At 57.3% G+C, this 19557-nt stretch overlaps 1 protein-coding gene across 1 annotated transcript; it reads left to right on the plus strand.

The window, feature by feature from the left end:
* Positions 1–1392: 1392 nt before the first annotated feature.
* Positions 1393–19087, plus strand: AVIL (advillin). Its single transcript, XM_062202091.1, has 19 exons — positions 1393–1458; positions 2632–2706; positions 2917–3113; positions 4215–4323; positions 4402–4512; positions 4759–4961; positions 6559–6637; positions 6759–6857; positions 7451–7604; positions 7689–7789; positions 8477–8614; positions 8732–8890; positions 9966–10145; positions 13339–13484; positions 13575–13719; positions 14625–14813; positions 15263–15331; positions 17535–17660; positions 18974–19087. The coding sequence occupies exons 1-19, from the start codon at positions 1393–1395 to the stop codon at positions 19085–19087; spliced, it is 2460 nt and encodes an 819-aa protein (XP_062058075.1).
* The last annotated feature ends 470 nt before the right edge of the window (positions 19088–19557 follow it).

The following is a 19557-nucleotide window of genomic DNA, read 5'->3' on the forward strand; positions in this document are numbered from 1 at the left end:
CTCTGGGTCTGGCTGTTTGAATCCACGTCAGTGGATTGGCTTGGGGGCATCTGCCATTTCTCTGTCTTTGCTGGCCCTTGTGCCCATCCCCTGGGTGGGTCGTGGCATCGCCTGCAGCCAGTGGAGAAAACACAAACGACTGTTTCCTGGCAGCTCTGCACTGGGTGGGGCGGGCAGTTACCAAATGAAATCCTCAAACAGCGGCTGCTCTGCATCGCTGCTCTGCTTTGGTCCTGCGATGGCGCAGACAAAGGGAGTTTGCCTTTGTCTTTGCCTAAGTCCATACTAGATAATGGCACATATTGTCTGAGCCAGGCTGCAGAAGAGAACGGTTGGACATGCTCTTCGACGTGCACCATGTGCCTCCAAATCGCAAAAAGGCACGCAGCACTTCCTGGATGACTTGTTTTTTTCCCCAAGTGGACCCAGCCATCTCGTGCACGGTGGCACTCATTCGTTACGCCTCCTGTCAGACTGCAAGCTCCTTGAGAGCAGGGGTTTTAATTCCATGAAGTCTCTATGTAGGTGCTTGAACGACTCCAGCCCACGCGTGGAATTCGGAGGGTGCAGAGCACACGGCTTCCAATCCCCACTCCCTCCCTCTCCCTTCCCTGGCTTGCCGGGTCCTGAAGGCTCTCTGAGCTGAACTCTTAGCACAGAGGCTGGGGAGGGGTGTGGGCCAGGGGCAAGGAGGCCACGTGCCCACCGGCAAGGCTGGGCCGCACCTGCCTTCCCGTGCGGCACCTGAACCCTTTGTCCCCAGCCCAGCCCTGCTGTTTGAGTTTCCCTTCAGTGAGGCTTTTGTCGCAGGACAAAAGCAGGGAAGGTTGAGTTTTTGGATAGTTGTAAAAGGCGACAGTGGCCACCCAGTGGCCGCCCACGAGCTGATAGTGGAGAGCAGCTCACAGCAGGGGACCTGAAGTCTGGGGAAGGGTCGCAGTCCAGCCACGCAAGGGTTTTAGGGTCTGATGTGAATTTCATTTTGGTGTAATTTATCCTCTCTCAACGTCAACTTCACAATGAAGATGAAGTCATACTCCCCTAAGAAGTAGTGAGGGCACCTGCAAACGGAATCCACAACACAGGGCATAACATATTGATCGCCCCTCTAGCAAATAACCGTGCCTGTCACCAGGGCCCTAAAACAGGGAAGTGGTGGGTGGGAAGCAGGAAGCCCCTGGCCAAGCAGGCTCATCACGTGAACTTGAACGTGTCGTTTCCCTGTCCATGGGAAACGGGGCAGGGACGCAGCACAAGGCCATGCGAAGCAGGGCAGTGGCTGAGAGATGGGATGGTGACTTGGGAGAAAAGTAGAACTGGTAATGCCCACTGTGAGAGGCATCATCCCCCCTTCTTGCTCTGTGACGTTTCAGTCCTGGGGAGACGAGCGCCATGTCTCTGAGCAGCGCCTTCAGGGCCGTGGGCAACGACCCTGGGATCATCACCTGGAGGATAGAGGTGAGCAGGGCTGCAGGCACACACACCTTGCTCGGGACCACTGCCTCCTGTGCTCCTCAGCTCCCGGGGTGGGAACAGCGAGAGGGAGCATCAAAGTGCACCTGTGCCCGACCTTGACCCCTCCCATGGGCTCAAGCAGCTGGGTGGGAGCTGCAGGAAATGCTCTCAGCCCTTGGCTCCCAGCAAAGCCAAGCTCGTCCTTGATCCAGCCGTCTACCCCCCTAGTACGTGCCCTGGAGAGGGGTGGAACCCCTGGGACGCACCCAGGACCAGGGGAGTCCTGGCTGTAGTGGTCGGAGCAGTGGAACAGGGCACTGTGGTTACTGCAAAGCATGGGGTGAGGGCACTGCACGGAGGGGATGGTCACTGCTCACCCCTCACCCGGGCTTGAGCCCCTCTGGGTGACTCTGAGCTCTGAACTCAGCAGGGTAACTCCCCTGACATGTGAGGAATCCCCTCTTTCCCCCAGCCTGCTCTGAGCCCCCTTCAGTTGCTGCTGTGTGAAACCCAGATGGGACACCTCACTTCACTACCCTCAGTGAGGAAGAGGAGTGGGTCACAGCCCCTTAGCCAGCCCTTCATTGTAAGACTCGGTTTATGCAAACACTAACAGGCACTAAAACGTGTGCTAACTTCAGTCTCACATTTGGCACACACTCCACACAGAACACACCCAGGTAAGGCTGCAGGTGCACCTCCCTGGGAGAATGACAAAAACCCACCCCTGAGCCGGTGCAGATGGCCTCCTGGCACAAGCCGTGTGTGCATTGACAAACTGGGCTCCAATGCAGACTCCCAAGGACGGGACACTCTCCAATGTCCTGCGTCAGAGTTGGGGACAGTGTGTCGGGGGCACTGGCACAGGTGCTCGGGGGGGTTGACTTGACGGTTTATGTCGAGCCCTTCTCCCCGCAGAGGGCTGCAGGCAGCTCCCAAAACTCCCCCCACAGTAAAGCCAGGTGAGAAAGACAGGAAGTGGGGAGGGGGCGGGGGTGGCAACCAGAACAGGGACCCAGATTCCGATCCAGGAGACACAAAGGGCAGAGCTGGCAGAGGCTGTGGGAGTGGACCCGGCTACTCCTGTGGCTGACTGCCTCCATCTCTCCCCTGTGCCAAATAATGGCGGGGGTGGGGGGGGAGGACGCGGCCTGTACACACCCCTTGTCCTTCCAGAAAATGGAGCTGGCCCTGGTGCCCCTGAGCGCTCACGGCACCTTCTACGAGGGGGACTGCTACATCGTCCTCTCGGTGAGCACCTTTCTCCCCAGGGCAGCCAGGGGAGCCTGGTCCGGGGCTCTGCCGACAGAGCTGCTGGTGAGGGGAGGCAGGCAGCTCCCTGGTGTCCCTCCCAAGTGGTGCCCAGCTCTGTAGGCGGCGTTCTGCCCAGGCCAGCGGGGCCAGCAGCCAGGAAGGCGAGGCCAGCTGGCCCCTGACCCGACCCCTCTGGCTGTGTCCCAGACCCGGAGAGCCGGCAACGTCCTCTCCCAGGACATCCACTTCTGGCTGGGGAAGGACTCCTCCCAGGACGAGCAGAGCTGCGCCGCCATCTACACCACGCAGCTGGACGACTACCTGGGCGGCAGCCCCGTGCAGCACCGGGAGGCCCAGCACCACGAGTCCGACACCTTCCGTGGCTACTTCAAGCAGGGCATCATGTGAGTAGCGAGATGCAGGGCAGCCCAAGGGCCGGCGCTCAGCGCGGGGAGGTGGTCGGAGAGACGCTGATCCGGAGCTGTCGCTTCCACCTTTTGGAGCAGCACAAATGAGAGGGCTGGGGGTGCCAGGCGCTGGCGAGGCGGTACAGAAGGTAGCCTGTGCCACCCTGGCGGTCCTGCTGCTGGGTGCATGTCTCCAACACGTTGCATCAGGGCACATGACCAGAATGTTCCCAGCAGGATGGCTAGTAGGGGTAGGAAGCTGTGGACAACGCTGGCGTCCATCACAGGGAGATGGGAGTGCGCATTGAGAAGGATGCCGCAAGCCAGAAGCCACACACCCGACACACACCGTTCACATAGACCCAGCCCACAGACCCAGCGAACAAAGCTGGAGACAGACTGAGATCAAACTGAACAAGATGCCAGCTTCTGTTTTTAAAAAAACTGCACACACACAAAACGGGACTCGCTGTACCGACTGCAAAATCAGAGAGCTGCTAAACTGTTAGGAAGGACGCCTGCGGTGGGGCCGGGGCGGGGGCGGGGCACACAGAGCAAAGGGGACATGGGGACAGCCGGCCCCAGACAGGGGGCTTGGAGAGGCCACTGGAAGCCCGCGAACTGACAGTCCGTGAACTTAGCCCCACACCGCAGTTGAGGTTAAGAACTAAAGGAGGAACTCCTAGGAGCTGGAGAATGCCGAGGCTGGCCCTGGGCCAGGTCCATGCAAGTGAGGATGTGCCAGGCACAGAGAGCCACACTGGGGCCCCAGGCGCCCCAAGGACAAGCCCCGCTGCCCTCAGGGCTGCTTTCTGCGGTCCCTTAAAGTGTGGGACTCCTGCTGCAGAGGCTGCAGAGGCTGCATGGCAGTGAGTGCCTGGGGCAGTTGGTGTCACCAGTGCTCCACCCCTGCCCGATGGGTGGCCCTGTCCCCACAGCACACTGCTGCTGTTCAGCTATGGGGCTGTCATCACTGGCCGTCTGGCTGCTTTCACCTTCGCTCATTTGCCGCCATCACCTGTGTGGTAGAGGCCGCATGTGTGTGCAGAACCCGGCACACAGCAGGTACAGTGAATAACCCAACGGCTGCTCCCTCAGCTACAGGAAGGGGGGCGTGGCCTCGGGGATGAAGCATGTGGAGACCAACACCTCCGATGTGAAGCGGCTGTTGCATGTGAAAGGCAAGAGGCACATCCGGGCCACCGAGGTGAGCGCTACCCACTGCCTGGCCTGGGCCTTCCACACACAAGGCCTCCTCCTGAACAATGCCGACGTCCAACCGCAGGTGGACATGAGCTGGGACAGCTTTAACCGCGGAGACGTCTTCCTGCTGGACCTGGGGAAAGTCATCCTGCAGTGGAATGGCCCAGAGAGCAACAGTGGGGAGCGCCTGAAGGTAAGGCCCCCTCATCTCCCTCAGCCCTGGCCTGGGCTTGCACCCTCTCCCAGAGGTCTCTTCTCCTTCCACGCTGGCTATGCCCCAAGGACGATGCCTGCCTTGGAGCAGAACCTGACTTGGAGACAGGACACATGCCCCGGGGGCTGGGACTCTCCCGCTGGGCTCTCCCGATGCCAGCAGGCAGAAAGGGGTCCCGGAGGAGCCGAGGGCTTCCTTGGGATGCTGCTTCTTCTTCTTTGACAGGCTATGCTCCTCGCAAAGGATATTCGGGACAGGGAGCGAGGGGGACGTGCGGAGATAGGGGTGATCGAGGGCGACAAGGAGGCAGCCAGCCCCGAGCTGATGAAGGTCCTCCAGGACAGCCTGGGCCGCCGTGCCATCATCAAGCCAGCCGTGCCTGATGAGATTGTGGATCAGCAACAGAAATGCAGCATCACACTGTACCAGTGAGTAGCTGACCCTGGCCGCCGATGAAGCGGGCTACGGGGAGTGAAACCCAGAGAGCCGGCATGCTGCTTGGCTCCTTGATCTGGATACAAGCATCTAGCCTCCCTTCCCCGCCCCGCCCCTCCTTTCCCCTCCCCTCCCTTCTCCTCCCCTCCCCTCCCTCCTTCCTCCCCTCCCCTTCCCTCCCCTCCCCTTCTTCCCCCTCCTCCTCTTTTTTAAAGATTGATTAATTGGCATGACAGGCAGAGTTACAGAGAGACAGACAGATCTTTCATCCGCTGACTCACTCCCCAAATGGCCACAACAGCCAGGGCTGGTCCAAGCCAAAGGCAGGAGCCTGGGACTCCCCAGGGTCCTTCTCCCATGTGAGTGGCAGCGGCCCAAGTACTTGGGGGCATCTTCTGCTGCTTTCCTAGGCCATTAGCAGGAGCTGATCGGAAACAGAGCAGCCGAGTCTCAAGCCAGTGCTCCCTTGCCAACGGGCTTAACCCGCTGCTCCACACCGGCCCCTGGCTTTCTTCTTGGTCCTTTTCAAATGCAGCTTCTAGATCTTGTCAGCAGTGCTCGTGATCTCTGGGGGAGCCCTTTCCTTTGCTCGGGTCCACGCCTGCCCAGGGCTGTGGAAGGGACAATGAGAACACCAGCTACGTTCCGGTCTGCACATAAGCCATGTCCACCTTAAGAAGCTAAACTCGCCAGCGCCACTGCTCAATAGGCTCATCCTCCGCCTGCGGCGCCAGCACCCTGAGTTCTAGTCCCGGTCAGGGCACCAGATTCTGTCCCGGTTGCCCCTCTTCCAGGCCAGCTCTCTGCTGTGGCCCGGGAGTGCAGTGGAGGATGGCCCAGGTCCTGTGGGCCCTGTACCCCACAGGAGACCAGGAGGAAGCACCTGGCTCCTGGCTTCGGATTGGTGTGGTGTGCCGGCCACAACACACCAGCCATAGCGGCCGCTTGGGGGTGAACCACCAGAAAAGGAAGACCTTTCTCTCTGTCTCTCTCTCTCTCTCTCACTGTCTAACTCTGCCTATTCAAAAAAAAAAAGAAGAAGAAGAAGAAGCTAAATTCCACCCAGAAAGGCCACACTGACACAAAGCTGGGTGCACGGGCATTAGGCCCACAGCCCACATCAGAATGCTTGGGTTCACACCCTGGTTCTGCCCCTGACTCCAGCTTCCTGCTAACACAGAGCTGGGGAGGCAATGGTGCTGGCTTAAGTAGCTGGGTCCCTGCCACCCACATAGGAGACCTGGATTGAGTGAGTTCCCAGCTTTCAGCCTGAGCTCAGCCCAGACCCAACCATTGTAGGCCTTTGGGAAGTAAACCAGCAAATAGGAGTGTTTCTCTCTCTCCCCCTCCCTCTCCCCCTTCCCCTCCCCCTCCCCCTCCCCCTCCCCTTCCCCTGCCCCCTCCCCTCCCCTTCCCCTCCCCCCTCCCCTTCCCCTCCCCCCTTCCCCTCCCCCCCTCCCTCTCCTCTAACTCTAAATAAATAGATACATAAATATATAAAACACATACACACCAAGCCAGAAAGACATCCAGCTAGCTGCAAGGTGCTTTGTAGACCAGAAGGCCCTGGCTATCCTCTCCCTCCTCCAGTGTCTCAGATGCAGCCGGGCAGCTGGCGGTCACCGAGGTGGCAGTGCGGCCTCTGGTCCAGGACTTGCTGAACCACGATGTAAGTAGAGCTCAGGTGGGCACCGCTCGGGGGGTCAGGCTTGGCTCCAGAAGCAGAGCCTGGGCAAGGGACCGCCTTCCAGTCTGGAGCAGCAGTGGCCACCGCGTCCTCACTGCTCCAGGACTGCTACATCCTGGACCAGAACGGAACCAAGATCTACGTGTGGAAAGGAAGAGGAGCCACGAAGGTTGAGAAACAGGCGGCCATGTCCAAAGCCCTGGTGAGAGCCACAGATGGGCAGCCTTGTCCGGGTCATTGCGCCGGCCACACTTGAGATGTGAGCAGAGCGCCACAGCAGCCCCCGCGGTGCTGGGAGGCGGGTCCAGGTCTGCCTCTTCCCGCCAAACGCTCCTCACATTGAACATGGGACAACAGCCACCTCCCTGGTTGGAAGGACTAAGCACTTTTTTGTACAGCACTCAGCAGTACTGGGCACACAGCACCTGCTTACCAGAAGGGGGCTATAAAGAGTGAGGGGCTGTCATGTACCCAAGGCCGTGTGCACAAGGAGCTGAAGACTTCGGTGCAGAGCCCTGAGCCAGGCCAGATGTGCTCACAAAATGAGCCAGTGGGGGGGGGGGGGGGGCACAACATCAGGACAGTACCAGGAGCCAGCAGGACCGCTCCTCACAACCAGTCCAGGCCTGCAAAAGGGGCACCAGCTGGCTCCCTGCGGTCCTTAGGCAGCAATGCGCTAGAATCTATGACCCCCAGAGGAGAGAGCCCCTGCCACATGGCTCCCTGAGCAAGGAACCCAGGCGGGAGAGGGGCAGGCGACCCCACCTTGGCTGACCTGCACAGGGGCCTCCGCAGGGCTTCCTCAAGCTGAAGGGCTACCCCAGCAGCACCAACGTGGAGACGGTCGCCGACGGGGCCGAGTCGGCCATGTTCAAGCAGCTGTTCCAGACGTGGACGGTGAAGGAGCAGGCCACAGGCCTGGGGAAGACCTTCAGCATTGGCAAAATCGGTGAGACCGTGCCCGCTGGGGCCCGCCCCAGGGCAGGCACTCACACCCCTCACTCACTCGGTTTTTCCCAACCCCTCTCCACAGCTACGTTTTTCCAGGATAAGTTTGACGTGACTTTGCTACACGCAAAGCCAGGGGTCGCGGCCCAGGAGAGAATGGTTGACGACGGCAGTGGAAAAGTTGAAGTGAGGGCGGGGGGGTTACGGCACAGCGGGGAAGGGGGGGCACCTGCTTGGGACACCTGCATCCCACGCCCAAACAGCCAGTTCAAGTCCTAGCTGCTCTGCTTCCGATCCAGCTCCCTGCTAATGTGCCTGGGGGACAGTAGAGGACGGCCCAACTATTTGCGCCTCTGCTACCCACATGGGAGACCCAGATGGAGTTTCTGGCTCCTGGCTTCAGCCTGGCCCTGCTCTGTTTGTTGTGGGCATTTGGAAAGTGAACCAGTAGATGGAAGATTCCTCTCTCTAATTCTCTGTCTCTCTCTCTCTCTTCCTGTCTTTCAAATCAATCAACCTTTTTTACAAAATTTCTCAACAAACTCAGAATGAGCCTGATGGGGACAGCCCTGGCTCCTAGGCTGTTGGTGTGCAGGGATGGGGCGGCGAGGGGCTGGGGGAGGGTAGGAGGTTCAGGGGAGGGGAATCGGAGTCCCTTCATTGTCCCTTCCTCTCTGGCACCTCAGAAGTAACCTCTGAGAGACCCATGGGCCAGCAGTGTCTCCACACAGTGGTCCAGGAAAGGGAAGGACACAGCATACCCTGACCGTGATGTGGGTTCCTTGGGTGGGTGCTGGCACCCTTCTCACCCGAGTTCTCCCTTAAGCAGCCCCCCCGCCCCGCCCCGGCAACCGTGTCTCCCTCTGGGCCCAGGTCTGGAGAATCGAGAACCTGGAGCTGGTGCCCGTGGAGCGCTCGCAGTACGGCTTCTTCTACGGGGGAGACTGCTACCTGGTGCTCTACACGTACGAGGTCAGCAGGAAGCCACATTACATCCTGTACATCTGGCAGGTAGGCCTGGCACGGACCCTCGGCTTTGGACCCGGACGCCTCCCCTGGCCCCGGCGCTGGGACACAAAAGCAGGGGCCCAGGACTCCCCTATCCACCCCCCACCCCACCCCCCGCAGGGCCGCCACGCCTCTCAGGACGAGCTGGCCGCCTCTGCATACCAGGCGGTGGAGGTGGACCGGCAATTCGGCGGGGCTCCTGTGCAGGTCCGGGTCAGCATGGGGAAAGAGCCGCGACACTTCATGGCCATGTTCAAAGGGAAGCTGGTTATCTTTGAGGTGAGGACCCGCAGGCAAAATTACGCCCTGAGCAGGAACGCTCAGACCTTACAAACCAGCAGCAGGCTACTTGGGGGGTTCATGGGGGGGGTGTGTGTGGAGCAGGGCCTGGATTAGACAGAGAGACAAGAGAGGGTTGATCTCTCTGAGATACTCCAGGGAATCCCGACCGCCTAGGGCTTCCTGTCCAAAGCACTACTTCCTGTCCACGGTCTACCACATCTGACCTGTATCCCCTATGCGGGTGCACTGCCCTCTGCTCCCCAACCTGCAGCCACCACTCCGGTCAGGCAGGTCTCCTCCTTGGACCTCATGTGCTGTAACCTGCTGCACCCCACCCCTGCCAATCACCCCCTCTTAAGTTCAAGTCCCACTTCTTCCATGAAGCCCTGGCTGAAGCAGTGCCAGGCAACCAAATCTGCCACCTGCCTGAGATCACGCCAGCCCTACCTTGTCACTCATTAGCCAGGTTTTTGAGTCCTGGTCTTCTCGTCTGTCTATACTATAGGATAATAATACCTACTCCACAGAGTTAAGATGAGGATCAACGAAATGATGCAGGAAGGCTGTAGTCCCACAGCCTGGCTTAGGACCAAGTTCTCAGGATGAAACCCAGCACTATGGGGTTAACCCGCCACCTGCGACACTGCCATCTAAATGGGCACCGGTTCAAGTCCCGGCTGCTCCGCTTCCAATCCAGCTCCCTGCTAATGCACTGGGAAAGCAGTGGGAATGGCCCAAGTGCTTGGGCCCCTGCACCCATGTGGGAGGCCTGGATGAAGCTCCTGGTTCCCGGCTTGAGCCTGGCCCAGTCCTGGCTGCTGTGCCATTTGGGGAGGGAACCAGCAAATGAAAGATCTCCCTCTCCCCCTCCTTCTCTCTCTCTCTGTAATTCTGCTTTTCAAGTAAATAAATACATCTTAAAGAAGCAGCAGCAGCAGCCAGTATTGTTAGCACCACAGCTGCAGCTCACCCAAGCTCAAGCACAGGGCCGGTGTCGGACGCGCCCACGGTCCCCACAGCGGGCGCAGGGCTGCACCTGTGCCGAGTCCTTCGCTTTCCTTCCTCTCTGCAGGGTGGGACCTCCAGGAAGGGAAACACCGAGCCTGACCCTCCGGTGAGGCTCTTCCAGATTCGAGGGAACAACAAATCGAACACCAAAGCCGTGGAAGTCCCGGCCTTCTCCTCCTCCCTAAACTCCAACGACGTGTTTCTGCTGCGGTCTCAGGCGCAGCACTACCTGTGGTGTGGCAAGGTAGGGGCTGCACTCCGCGGTCAGCGGTCAGCAGTCAGCCCGGCCTTTTGGAGCCCAGCCCCGTGACCCAGCAGCAGGCAGGGCTGCGCCCTCTGGGAGAGGAGCCTTTGTCCTGGAGAATCTTCTAGCAGCCCCACCAACCAGCTAGAAACCTACACACAGAAACCTGCGCAGGTCGAGGCTGGATGAGTCCCGCCCCCTTCTTGGCTTTGGTGGGCAGGCGCAGGCCAGGTCCCGGTGTTGAATGGAAAACCTAAAAAGGAGGTATCGTCCATCCCTACGGTGTTGGCGTCGGTACATGAGAAAGCACCGGCAGTGTGCAGCGTGCCAGTCACTAGGGAACTGCAAATGACAACCAGCACGAGGATTACAACCAGCACAACAGCACAGGGGCAGGTTACGGCCCCGGCAGCCCACACCCGCGCAGCTGGGTTTGACCCCAAGCTCTGCTCCGGACTGCAGCTTCCTGCCAATGCAGGCTGTGAGACAGACTCCGCCTGATGGCTGCAGTGGTGAGGCCTCTGCCGCCCACGTGGGAGACCTGTATCTCCTGCCCGGCTCCCAGCTGTGGCCCAGCCTGGCCCTGCCATTCAGGCATTTGGGTATAGAACCAGCAGTTCTATACCCAAGTTCAAGTAATTAGTTTTTCCTAAACTACCACAAGATGGCATTGCCCTTTCTATTTTTTTTTAAAGATTTTATTTATTTGCCGGCGCCACAGCTCAATAGGCTAATCCTCCACCTGCAGTGCCGGCACCCCGGGTTCTAGTCCCAGTTGGGACATCGGTTCTGTCCCAGTTGCTCCTCTTCCAGTCCAGCTCTCTGCTGTGGCCTAGGAAGGCAGTGAAGGATGGCCCAAGTGCTTGGGTTCTGCACCTGCATGGGAGACCAGGAGGAAGCACCTGGCTCCTGGCTTCAGATCAGCGCAGTGCGCCGGCCGTAGCGGCCATTTGGTGGGTGAACCAACGGAAGGAAGACCTTTCTCTCTGTCTCTCGCTCTCACTGTCTAACTCTGCCTGTAAAAAAAAAAAAATTATTTATTTATTTGAGAGGTAGAGTTACAGACAGTGAGAGAGAGAGAGAGACAGAGAGAAAGGTCTTCCTTCCGTTGGCTCACTCCCCAAATGGCCACAACGGCCAAAGCTCTGCTGATCTGAAGCCAGGAGCCAGGTGCTTCTTCCTGGTCTCCCATGTGGGTGCAGGGCCCAAGCACTTGGACCATCTTCTACTGCTTTCCCAGGCCACAGCAGAGAGCTGGATTGCAAGAGGAGCAGCTGGGACTAGAACTGGCCACCAAATGAGATGCCGGTGCGGCAGGCGGAGGATTAACCTACTACGTCATGGTGCTGGCCCCCTAATTTTTTTTTAAGATTTATTTTATTTATTTGAAAGACAGAGTTATAGTGAGAGGTAGAGACAGAGAGGTTTTCCATCCGCTGATTCACTCCCCAGATGGCTGCAATGGCCGGAGCTGCACCAATCCGAAGTCAGGAGCCAGGAGCTTCTTCCAGGTCTCCCACATGGGTGCATGGGCCCAAGGACTTGGGCCATCTTCTGCTGCTTTCCCAGGTGCATTAGCAGGGAGCTGGATCAAAAGTAGAACAGCCGAGACTCAAACTGGCACCCATATGGGATGACCAACACTGCAGGCCAGGGCTTTAACCCGCTGTGCCCCAGCACCAGCCCCTGCCCATTCTGTTAACATGGCTGAAGAAGTCAACACTGTGAAGTGTGGGTGAGGAGGAACTTTGATGCGATGCTGTAGGAACACGAAATGCTACAGCTTTTGGAAAGCAGTTTATTGTAAAATTAAATTTACGTTTACCATATGATCCAGCTTTCCTACCCTGGGTATTGACTCAAGTGAAAAGAAAATTTCTTCACACCAAAACCTATAAACAAATGTAGATTGCACCTTTCTTCGTTATCACCAAATCCAGGAAACCGGGTAAACAAACAGTGGTGCATCCATATAACGGAATACACTCAGCAATGAAAAAGAATGAACTAGTATAGATGCTTAGCCTAGAGGCAAAGATGCCCACGTCCCTTGTTGGAGGGCCTGGCTCGACACCCAGCTCAGCCCCTGACTCCAGCTTCCTGCTGACGCAGACCCTGGGAGGCAGCAGCGATGGCGCACGTGGCCGGGTTCCCATCGCCCATGTAGGAGACTTGGATTGCATTCCCTGCTTCTGGCTTTGACCTGGCCCTCCATCATGAGCATTTGGGAAATAAACACGCACATGGAAACTCTTGTACTCTCTTGTTTTCTGCCTCTCAAATAAATTTTAATTTTTTTAAAGAGTTTATAAAGAGAGAGACAGAGACAGAGACAGAGATCTTCCATCTGCTGGTTCCTTCCCCAAATGGCGGCAATAGATGGAGCTGGGTTGATCCGAAGCCAGGAGCTTCTTCCAGGTCTCCCACGTGGGTGCAGAGGCCCAAGCACTTGGGCCATCTTCTGCTGCTTTCCCAGGTGCATTAGCAGGGAGCCGCATTAGCAAGGAGCTGGATTGAAGAGGAGCAGCTGGGACTCAAACTGGCGCCCATATGGGATGCTGGTGTCATAGGCAGCAGCTTTATACATTATGCCGCAACACCAGCCCCTCAAAAAAATGTTTTTAATTAAAAAAAAAAAAATGAACTGCTGACACATACAATCACAAGGCTGAATCTCAGATTCATTATGCCGAGAGAAAGAAGCCAGATGGAAAGGCTTCCATGATGGCCTTCTGGAAAAGGCAAAACTACACAGACAGAAAACAGATCAGTGGCCGCCGGAGGCGGGACTCAGGGGGGCTTTGACGCCCTAGGGAATTCGGGGGGAGTTAGGTGGAAGGGGCTCCGTTATCTTTATGGGAGTGCTGGTAACTCGAACCTATGTGTTCGTCAAGGCTCGCAGAACTGTATGCCAAAAAGAGTCGATTTTGTATGTAATTTTTAAAATTAACTTTCTCCAGAAAAAAAGGATCAAAAGTAGGTGCTAAAACTGAAGCTGGAACAAAAGGCGACAGACAGCTGGCAGCACCCACTGTGCTCCTTCCACTGTGCCCAGCACCGGACCACACCTGTTGCCTGGGGGGGCTGACCCTGCCCCACCGAGTTACCATCTAGAAGCTTCTCTGCCCACACCTGGGAAGATGTGGCCCCACCCCTGCCGCTGACCCCGGGCCTCTGCTTCCCCCGCCCTCAGGGATCCAGCGGGGACGAGCGGGCAATGGCTAAGGAGCTGGCTGGGCTTCTCTGTGATGGCGCTGAGGACACTGTGGCCGAGGGCCGGGAGCCCGCCGAGTTCTGGGACCTCCTGGGAGGGAAGGCTCCCTACGCCAACGACAAAAGGTGGGAACGCGCTCTCCTTGGCGCCCCCTGCCGGCCAGGCTGGTGACCGCACAAAGCCTAAGGTCTCTCTCGGACCGGGCTGTGTTGCAGACTGCAGCAGGAGGCGCTCGACGTGCAGCCCCGTCTCTTCGAGTGTTCCAACAAGACCGGCCGGTTCGTCGTCACTGAGGTCACAGACTTCACCCAGGATGACCTGGACCCGACTGATGTGATGCTCCTGGACACCTGGGACCAGGTAAGACGCAGCCACGACGCCCAGGAGCTCTCTAGTGGAGGCTGTTGCTATATCTCGACCACAACGCAGGGTCCATGCCAGGCAGCCCTCGACCGTCCCCCGCTCAACAGAACACCTGCCAGTGGTGACCAAGGGAGCACCTGTTTTTTGGCCAGGCTCAGAGAGAACAGAATGGTGTTTAAACCTCTCCATCCTGGGCATCCTCCTGCCTCGCTTTGGGAAAACCAGACCATCCCACCAGGCACTTGTTCATCTCAGGGACAATAGCAACGGGTTCCAATAACAGAGAGTACGGGCCTCTTAGGGGACATGGGGGTGTTCCACTCAGCAGGCACCCCCTGGGCCGCCCCGTCACTGGGCTGGGTAGGGGCCCTCTCTAGCCCGCCCTCAGAGCTCACAGGCTGATGGAGGAGCAGCGCATGGGCCATGCTGGGGTGTACACAGGGACATGAATTAGCGGACTCCGCCCAGGAGGAACGAACTGGGGAGAGAGGGATGAGGGGGCCCGGCCCCGGGTGACTCGCTGGATCTGGGGAGTTTCTGGATGGAGGCCACTTCCCACGAGTGGACGTGCAGTCAGACACACGTTTAGGAAGGGAGAGCACTCCACCCAGGGAATGATGGCGGAGGGGCTCGAGACAGCCCAGAGGAGGTGTTCGGCCACCGCGGCACTCAGGAAACTGAGGTTCAGAGAGCCCTCGGGTTTGGAGGGGGAGACACACAGAGCAGTGAAAGTCACAAGCCCCACCCACCCACAGGGTCTGGAATAGCCTCTCTCCCTGCTGAACCGTTAGGCCCTTTTCTGTGGCTGTGAATTGCTGAGGGGAAAGTTGGGGAGCGTGCAGGGGCTAGGACGTGGCACCGGGGACGAGGGCACAGATGAACAGGACATGCCCACCACACAGGTGTTCCTGTGGATTGGGGCTGAGGCCAACGCCACGGAGAAGGAGCGGGCCCTCCTCACAGCCCAGGAGTACCTGCGCACTCACCCCAGCGGCCGGGCCGCCGACACGCCCATCCTGGTCATCAAACAGGGGTTTGAGCCTCCCACCTTCACAGGCTGGTTCCTGGCCTGGGACCCTCACGTCTGGAGCGTAAGAACAGGGAGTGGGGAAAGACGCCAAGCCTGCCAGGGAGCTCGGAGGGGGAGGGTACTGACTCCAGGGCTGCGAGGCCCAGGACCTCAAGCCCCTCCTCCCCCCACTCCACTCTGCCTTTTGACCTTTCCCCTCTTTCTCAACGCCCCCTCCCCAGCAATAAGTGTAGTCAGATGACTCCCAGAAAGCAGTGCGCAGTGCTGAGCAGCCTGTCGGCTTTATCAAAAGCGCACCCGTTGATTGGATCTCTGCCGTGGCCCACTTGTTAGATCAGGAAGGCCAAGTCCTTCACCCACGGGAAGAAGTCCGCTTCTCCCTGCGCGCCGGCTCTGTCACTCTCCCCGGGACGCTGAAATGCCTTGCCTCTCGGGCCTGCCTGCCTCTCCTGCAGGCACGGCCTCAGGTGCCCCTCTCCTCAGCCCCTGTCCCCTGTCTCACCTTCTCAGGCAGGAAAATCTTACGAACAACTGAAAGACGAGCTGGGAGACGCCTCCGCGATCCTGAGAATCACTGCTGTGAGTCGGGTTTGCTCCTGGGGAGGCCGCCATGCTGCAGATGCCACAGGGGCAGAACCCCACCGCGTCCTCCTTGGTCCTCTGCCAGTGGCCTGCTTGTCTCTAAGGATTTCTGTATTTATTTAAAAGGCAGAGTGACAGAGAGAGAGAGAGAAACAGAGAGATCTTCCGTCTGCAGGTTCACTCCCAAAAGGCCACAACGGCTGGGACTGGGCCAGGCCAAAGCCAGGAGCCAGGAGCTTCTTCTGTGTCTCCCACATGGGGTCAGGGGCCCAAGCACTCGGGCCATCTTCTGCTGCTTTCCCCAGGTGCATTAGCAGGGAGCTGGATCAGAAGCAGAGCAACTGGGATTTGAACCGGTGCTTGTATGGGATGCCAGCATCGCAGGTGGCAGCCCACCCACTGTGCCACAATGCCAGCCCCTTATTGTTTTGTTTTGCATTTTTTAGCTTTTATTTTTACTATTTTTAAAAAAGATTTTATTTATTTATTTGAGAGGTAGAGTTACAGACAGTGAGAGGGAGAGACAGAGAGAAAGGTCTTCCGTCTGCTGGTTCACTACCCAAATGGCCGCCACAGCCGGCGTTGTGCCAAGCCGAAGCCAGGAGCCAGGTGCTTCTTCCTGGTCTCCCATGTGGGTGCAGGGGCCCAAGCACTTGGGCCATCTTCTACTGCTTTCCCAGGCCACAGCAGAGAGCTAGATTGGAAGAAGAGCAGCTGGGACTAAAACCGGCGCCCAAATGGGATGCTGGTGCGGCAGGCGGAGGATTAACCTGCTGCGCCATGGCGCCAGCCCCTACTACTACTACTATTATTATTATTATTATTGGCAGGCAGAGTTAGACAGTGACAGAGAGGGAGACAGAGAGAGAAAGGTCTTCCTTCCACTGGTTCACCCCCCAAATGGCCGCTACGGCCGGTGCACTGCGCCAATCCGAAGCCAGGAGCCAGGTGCTTCCTCCTGGTCTCCCATGCGGGTGGCAGGGCCCAAGCACTTGGGCCATCCCCCACTGCACTCCCATGCCACAGCAGAGAGCTGGACTGGAAGAGGAGCAGCTGGGACAGAATCTGGCGTCCCAACCGGGACTAGAACCCATGGAGCAGGCGCCGCGGGCGGAGGATTAGCCTAGTGAGCCGTGGCGCCGGCCATCCTACTATTATTTTTAAAAGATTTATTTATTTATTTGAAAGGTGGAACTTTACAGAGAGAGAAAGGGAGAGACAGAGAGAAAGGTCTTCCATCTGCTGGTTCACTCCCCAAATGGCCACAACAGCCGGAGCTGCGCCATTCCTAAGCCAGGAGCCAGGAGCTTCTTCCAGGTCTCTCACAAGTGTGGCAGGGGCACAGGCACTTGGGCCATCTTCCACTGCTTTCCCAGATGCATTAGTAAGGAGCTGGATCAGAAGTGGAGCAGGCAGGACTCAAAGTTACATACATCTGGGAGCTTTACCTGCTACCCCACAACGTCAGCCTGCACTTATTGTTCTTAAAGTAGCAATTTTGTTCTAAATTCAGGAAGGCAGTAAAATGAGAAACTGGACTCTAAGACCTTATGTCCTGTTGATTAAAAATAATCTCCATATCAAAATGGACACCTAGAGGGAGGCATATTTGGTAAATAAATAAAACAAGAAGCTTCTAACCCAAAAGATATTTCCATCAACTCCTGAGCGTGAGGACCATTTGCTCCTATTTAATGGTTAAAAAAGCGGAGCCTCTGGCCAGGAATCCAACAGCTTTTTAACCCCAGGACGAGCGCATGGCACCAGGTGTTCAGCCGTCTGGCAGCTGTGTCCTTGGTGTGCCGCAAACTCAGAGCCCAAAGCTACTGGGGCTGCTGTGTCTTTCAATGGTGCTTCAATGAAGTCTGACTTCAACCCGAAGACATTCAGACACGCTGGGCCCTAGCGAAAGGTACCGGGAGCAGGAGTGAGCACTGTATTTCAGAGAAGACCAGCACAGCACGTGTGCCGAGCTGGCGATCCAGGAATCCCCTTGGGCTTTTGCAGCACCCTCCCCAAGAAGGACCCCAATTTCCCAGTGACTCAGACATGCAGCAGGGCCGGGCGCCAGTCCTCTCATCGTGATTACCTAAGGCCGACGTGGTGTCACGTCAGCGTGTTAAACGTCACGCACACACGGAACCGTGACCACACATGCGCTGCACGGTCTTTTTTATCCTGTGTCTGTGTTCTTATCTAGGACATGAAGAATGCAACCCTCTCCCTGAGTTCTGAGGACACTGAGCCAAAATATTACCCGATAGAAGTTTTGTTGAAGAAGCAGGATCAGGAGCTGCCTGAGGACGTGAACCCTGCCAAAAAGGAGGTGAGCGCCTGCCGCTGAGTGAATCACCGAATGGCCCGAGCGCCCTGGCGCATGGTTGGCACCCGACGGGCATGGGAGCGGCCGAGCAGCCCAACCCCAGCGCCCACCGGTCCTACCTGCCTCAGCCTCACCTCGCACACCAGCCTGCCGGCCCCTGTCCGCGCCCCAGCACCCTTCCGCTGCTGGTAATCCGGCTGCGGTGGGCTGCTGTGCCTCAACTGGCTCCCACCCGTCGCTGCACACTGGCTCCTGCGTTAAGAGCCAAAGGGATCTTCTAAGACAGCTGGCCCAGTGCCATCTCAAACCCATCGAACGGCTCCCCACTGTTCTTTAAAAAAAGAACCCGAAGGCCTGCACGGCCTGGCCCTTGCCTGCCTCCCTGCCTGCATCGCGAACACCACCACCTCTTCTCACTCACCTGCAGCCACCAGCTGCTTTTCTGCTCCTTGCACAGGCCGATGCCAGCCCTGCAGCCTTACACCTGCTGCTGCAGCTGCCTCAAAGCATTTTCTTCTCCCTGCTTGTCACAGAGCCAGCTCCTCACACCCTTAGGTCTCAGCTCCAATGTCACCTCCTCAGGGAGGCCTTCCCTGGCCACTCTGTCCAACATTGCTTGCCTCTCTGGCTCCAGTACTTTTTCCACTTACTTGTTCATTGTCTTTCGTAATGTCCTTAAGAGAAAAGACTTTGTCTTATTCGCCATCATCATCGCAGCTTTTCGGCACCTCAAACCGTGCCTGGCTGGTGGTTGGCCCTCCTTGATTTGGGAAGGGACTCTGGATTGCCCCCAGTGTCTTATCTAACCAATCTGTCCATAGCTGGACGCTAAACAACTTTCTCGAAATTATATTAATAATCTTTACTTTGAAAATAGTCCTTACACCAATAAATAAATGTTAGGAGAATTTTATCCCCTTCAGAAGTCCTACCTGATCTTGCATTTGAAAATTTCTGGGTAAAAATGGTAGCTAAGAGCATGAGGCAAGGCAGTTATCCATTCTGCCCATGTCGGATGTCTGACTCATCCATAACACGTGAGCCATCTCCTGTCTTTCTGGCAAGAAGCTGGTGGTAGCCAGGCCCGCGAGCACCGGTAACCCAGTAAGCTGCTTCCCGGGCCGGATGGCACGGCGCACCTGATGAACACCTCTCCCGTGAGTGATTTAAGTCCAGCACAGCACTTCTGAGGAACCCATTCCCTCCTCCTTCCAGGAGCTCCCCAGGACTCCCTCCTGCCCTCTCCTGCCCCTCCTGGTGGCGCTGATGGCTGTCACACCTTCCTTCTAACTTCGAAACTGTGCTTTCTCCCCTAGAATTACCTCTCCGACCAGGACTTTGTGTCTGTGTTCGGGATCCCAAGGGGGCAATTTGCTGCTCTGCCTGGCTGGAAACAGCTGCAACTGAAGAAGGAAAAGGGGCTTTTCTAAGGCAGGAAGGCCGATGCCCACTGCCAAGCCCATAGGCCGGGATCAGCGAAGCACTTCTCTACCAACCCCTGCCTAGCACTCAGCTACTTAACGTAGGTACAGCAGCATCCGCCGGTGCCAGCATGGCTTCCGCCTTTCCCCATCCGTGCACTCCCTGGTGGTTGTACACCGACCATGTGAACCACCCACTTTCTGGGCTTTGTGGCCTTTGAGCAACGGTCAGCAGAAAGCACTAACGCCGCAGGAATCCGGAGAAGTCAAAAGGAAGGGAACCCAAAAAAAGCTAAACTTGAAATGGCTAATGTGGTGCCAGGACCTAGATTTAAGCTCAGAATCTCTGAAACCTATTTAACTTAGAGTTAATGGAGCATATCTGCAGATACTCTCCAAGGTCAGGATCTAAATGTCAGGTCTGCTATGTGCCAGAGTGTTTTTAACTTCTCCAATAAAGGTAATTGTATGAGTAAATG

The sequence above is a fragment of the Lepus europaeus genome, chromosome 10 (assembly GCF_033115175.1).
Source record: "Lepus europaeus isolate LE1 chromosome 10, mLepTim1.pri, whole genome shotgun sequence".
NCBI lineage: Eukaryota > Metazoa > Chordata > Mammalia > Lagomorpha > Leporidae > Lepus > Lepus europaeus.

What these genes read in the sequence shown, in the direction of transcription:
- AVIL (XM_062202091.1), top strand. Translation starts at nt 1,393, where the DNA reads ATGTCTCTGAGCAGCGCCTTCAGGGCCGTGGGCAACGACCCTGGGATC. An exon ending in CGGCCATGTCCAAAGCCCTG is followed by an intron (nt 6,858 to 7,450) that starts GTGAGAGCCACA and finishes GGGCCTCCGCAG; the next exon opens with GGCTTCCTCAAGCTGAAGGG. An exon ending in GGAAGCTGGTTATCTTTGAG is followed by an intron (nt 8,891 to 9,965) that starts GTGAGGACCCGC and finishes TCCTCTCTGCAG; the next exon opens with GGTGGGACCTCCAGGAAGGG.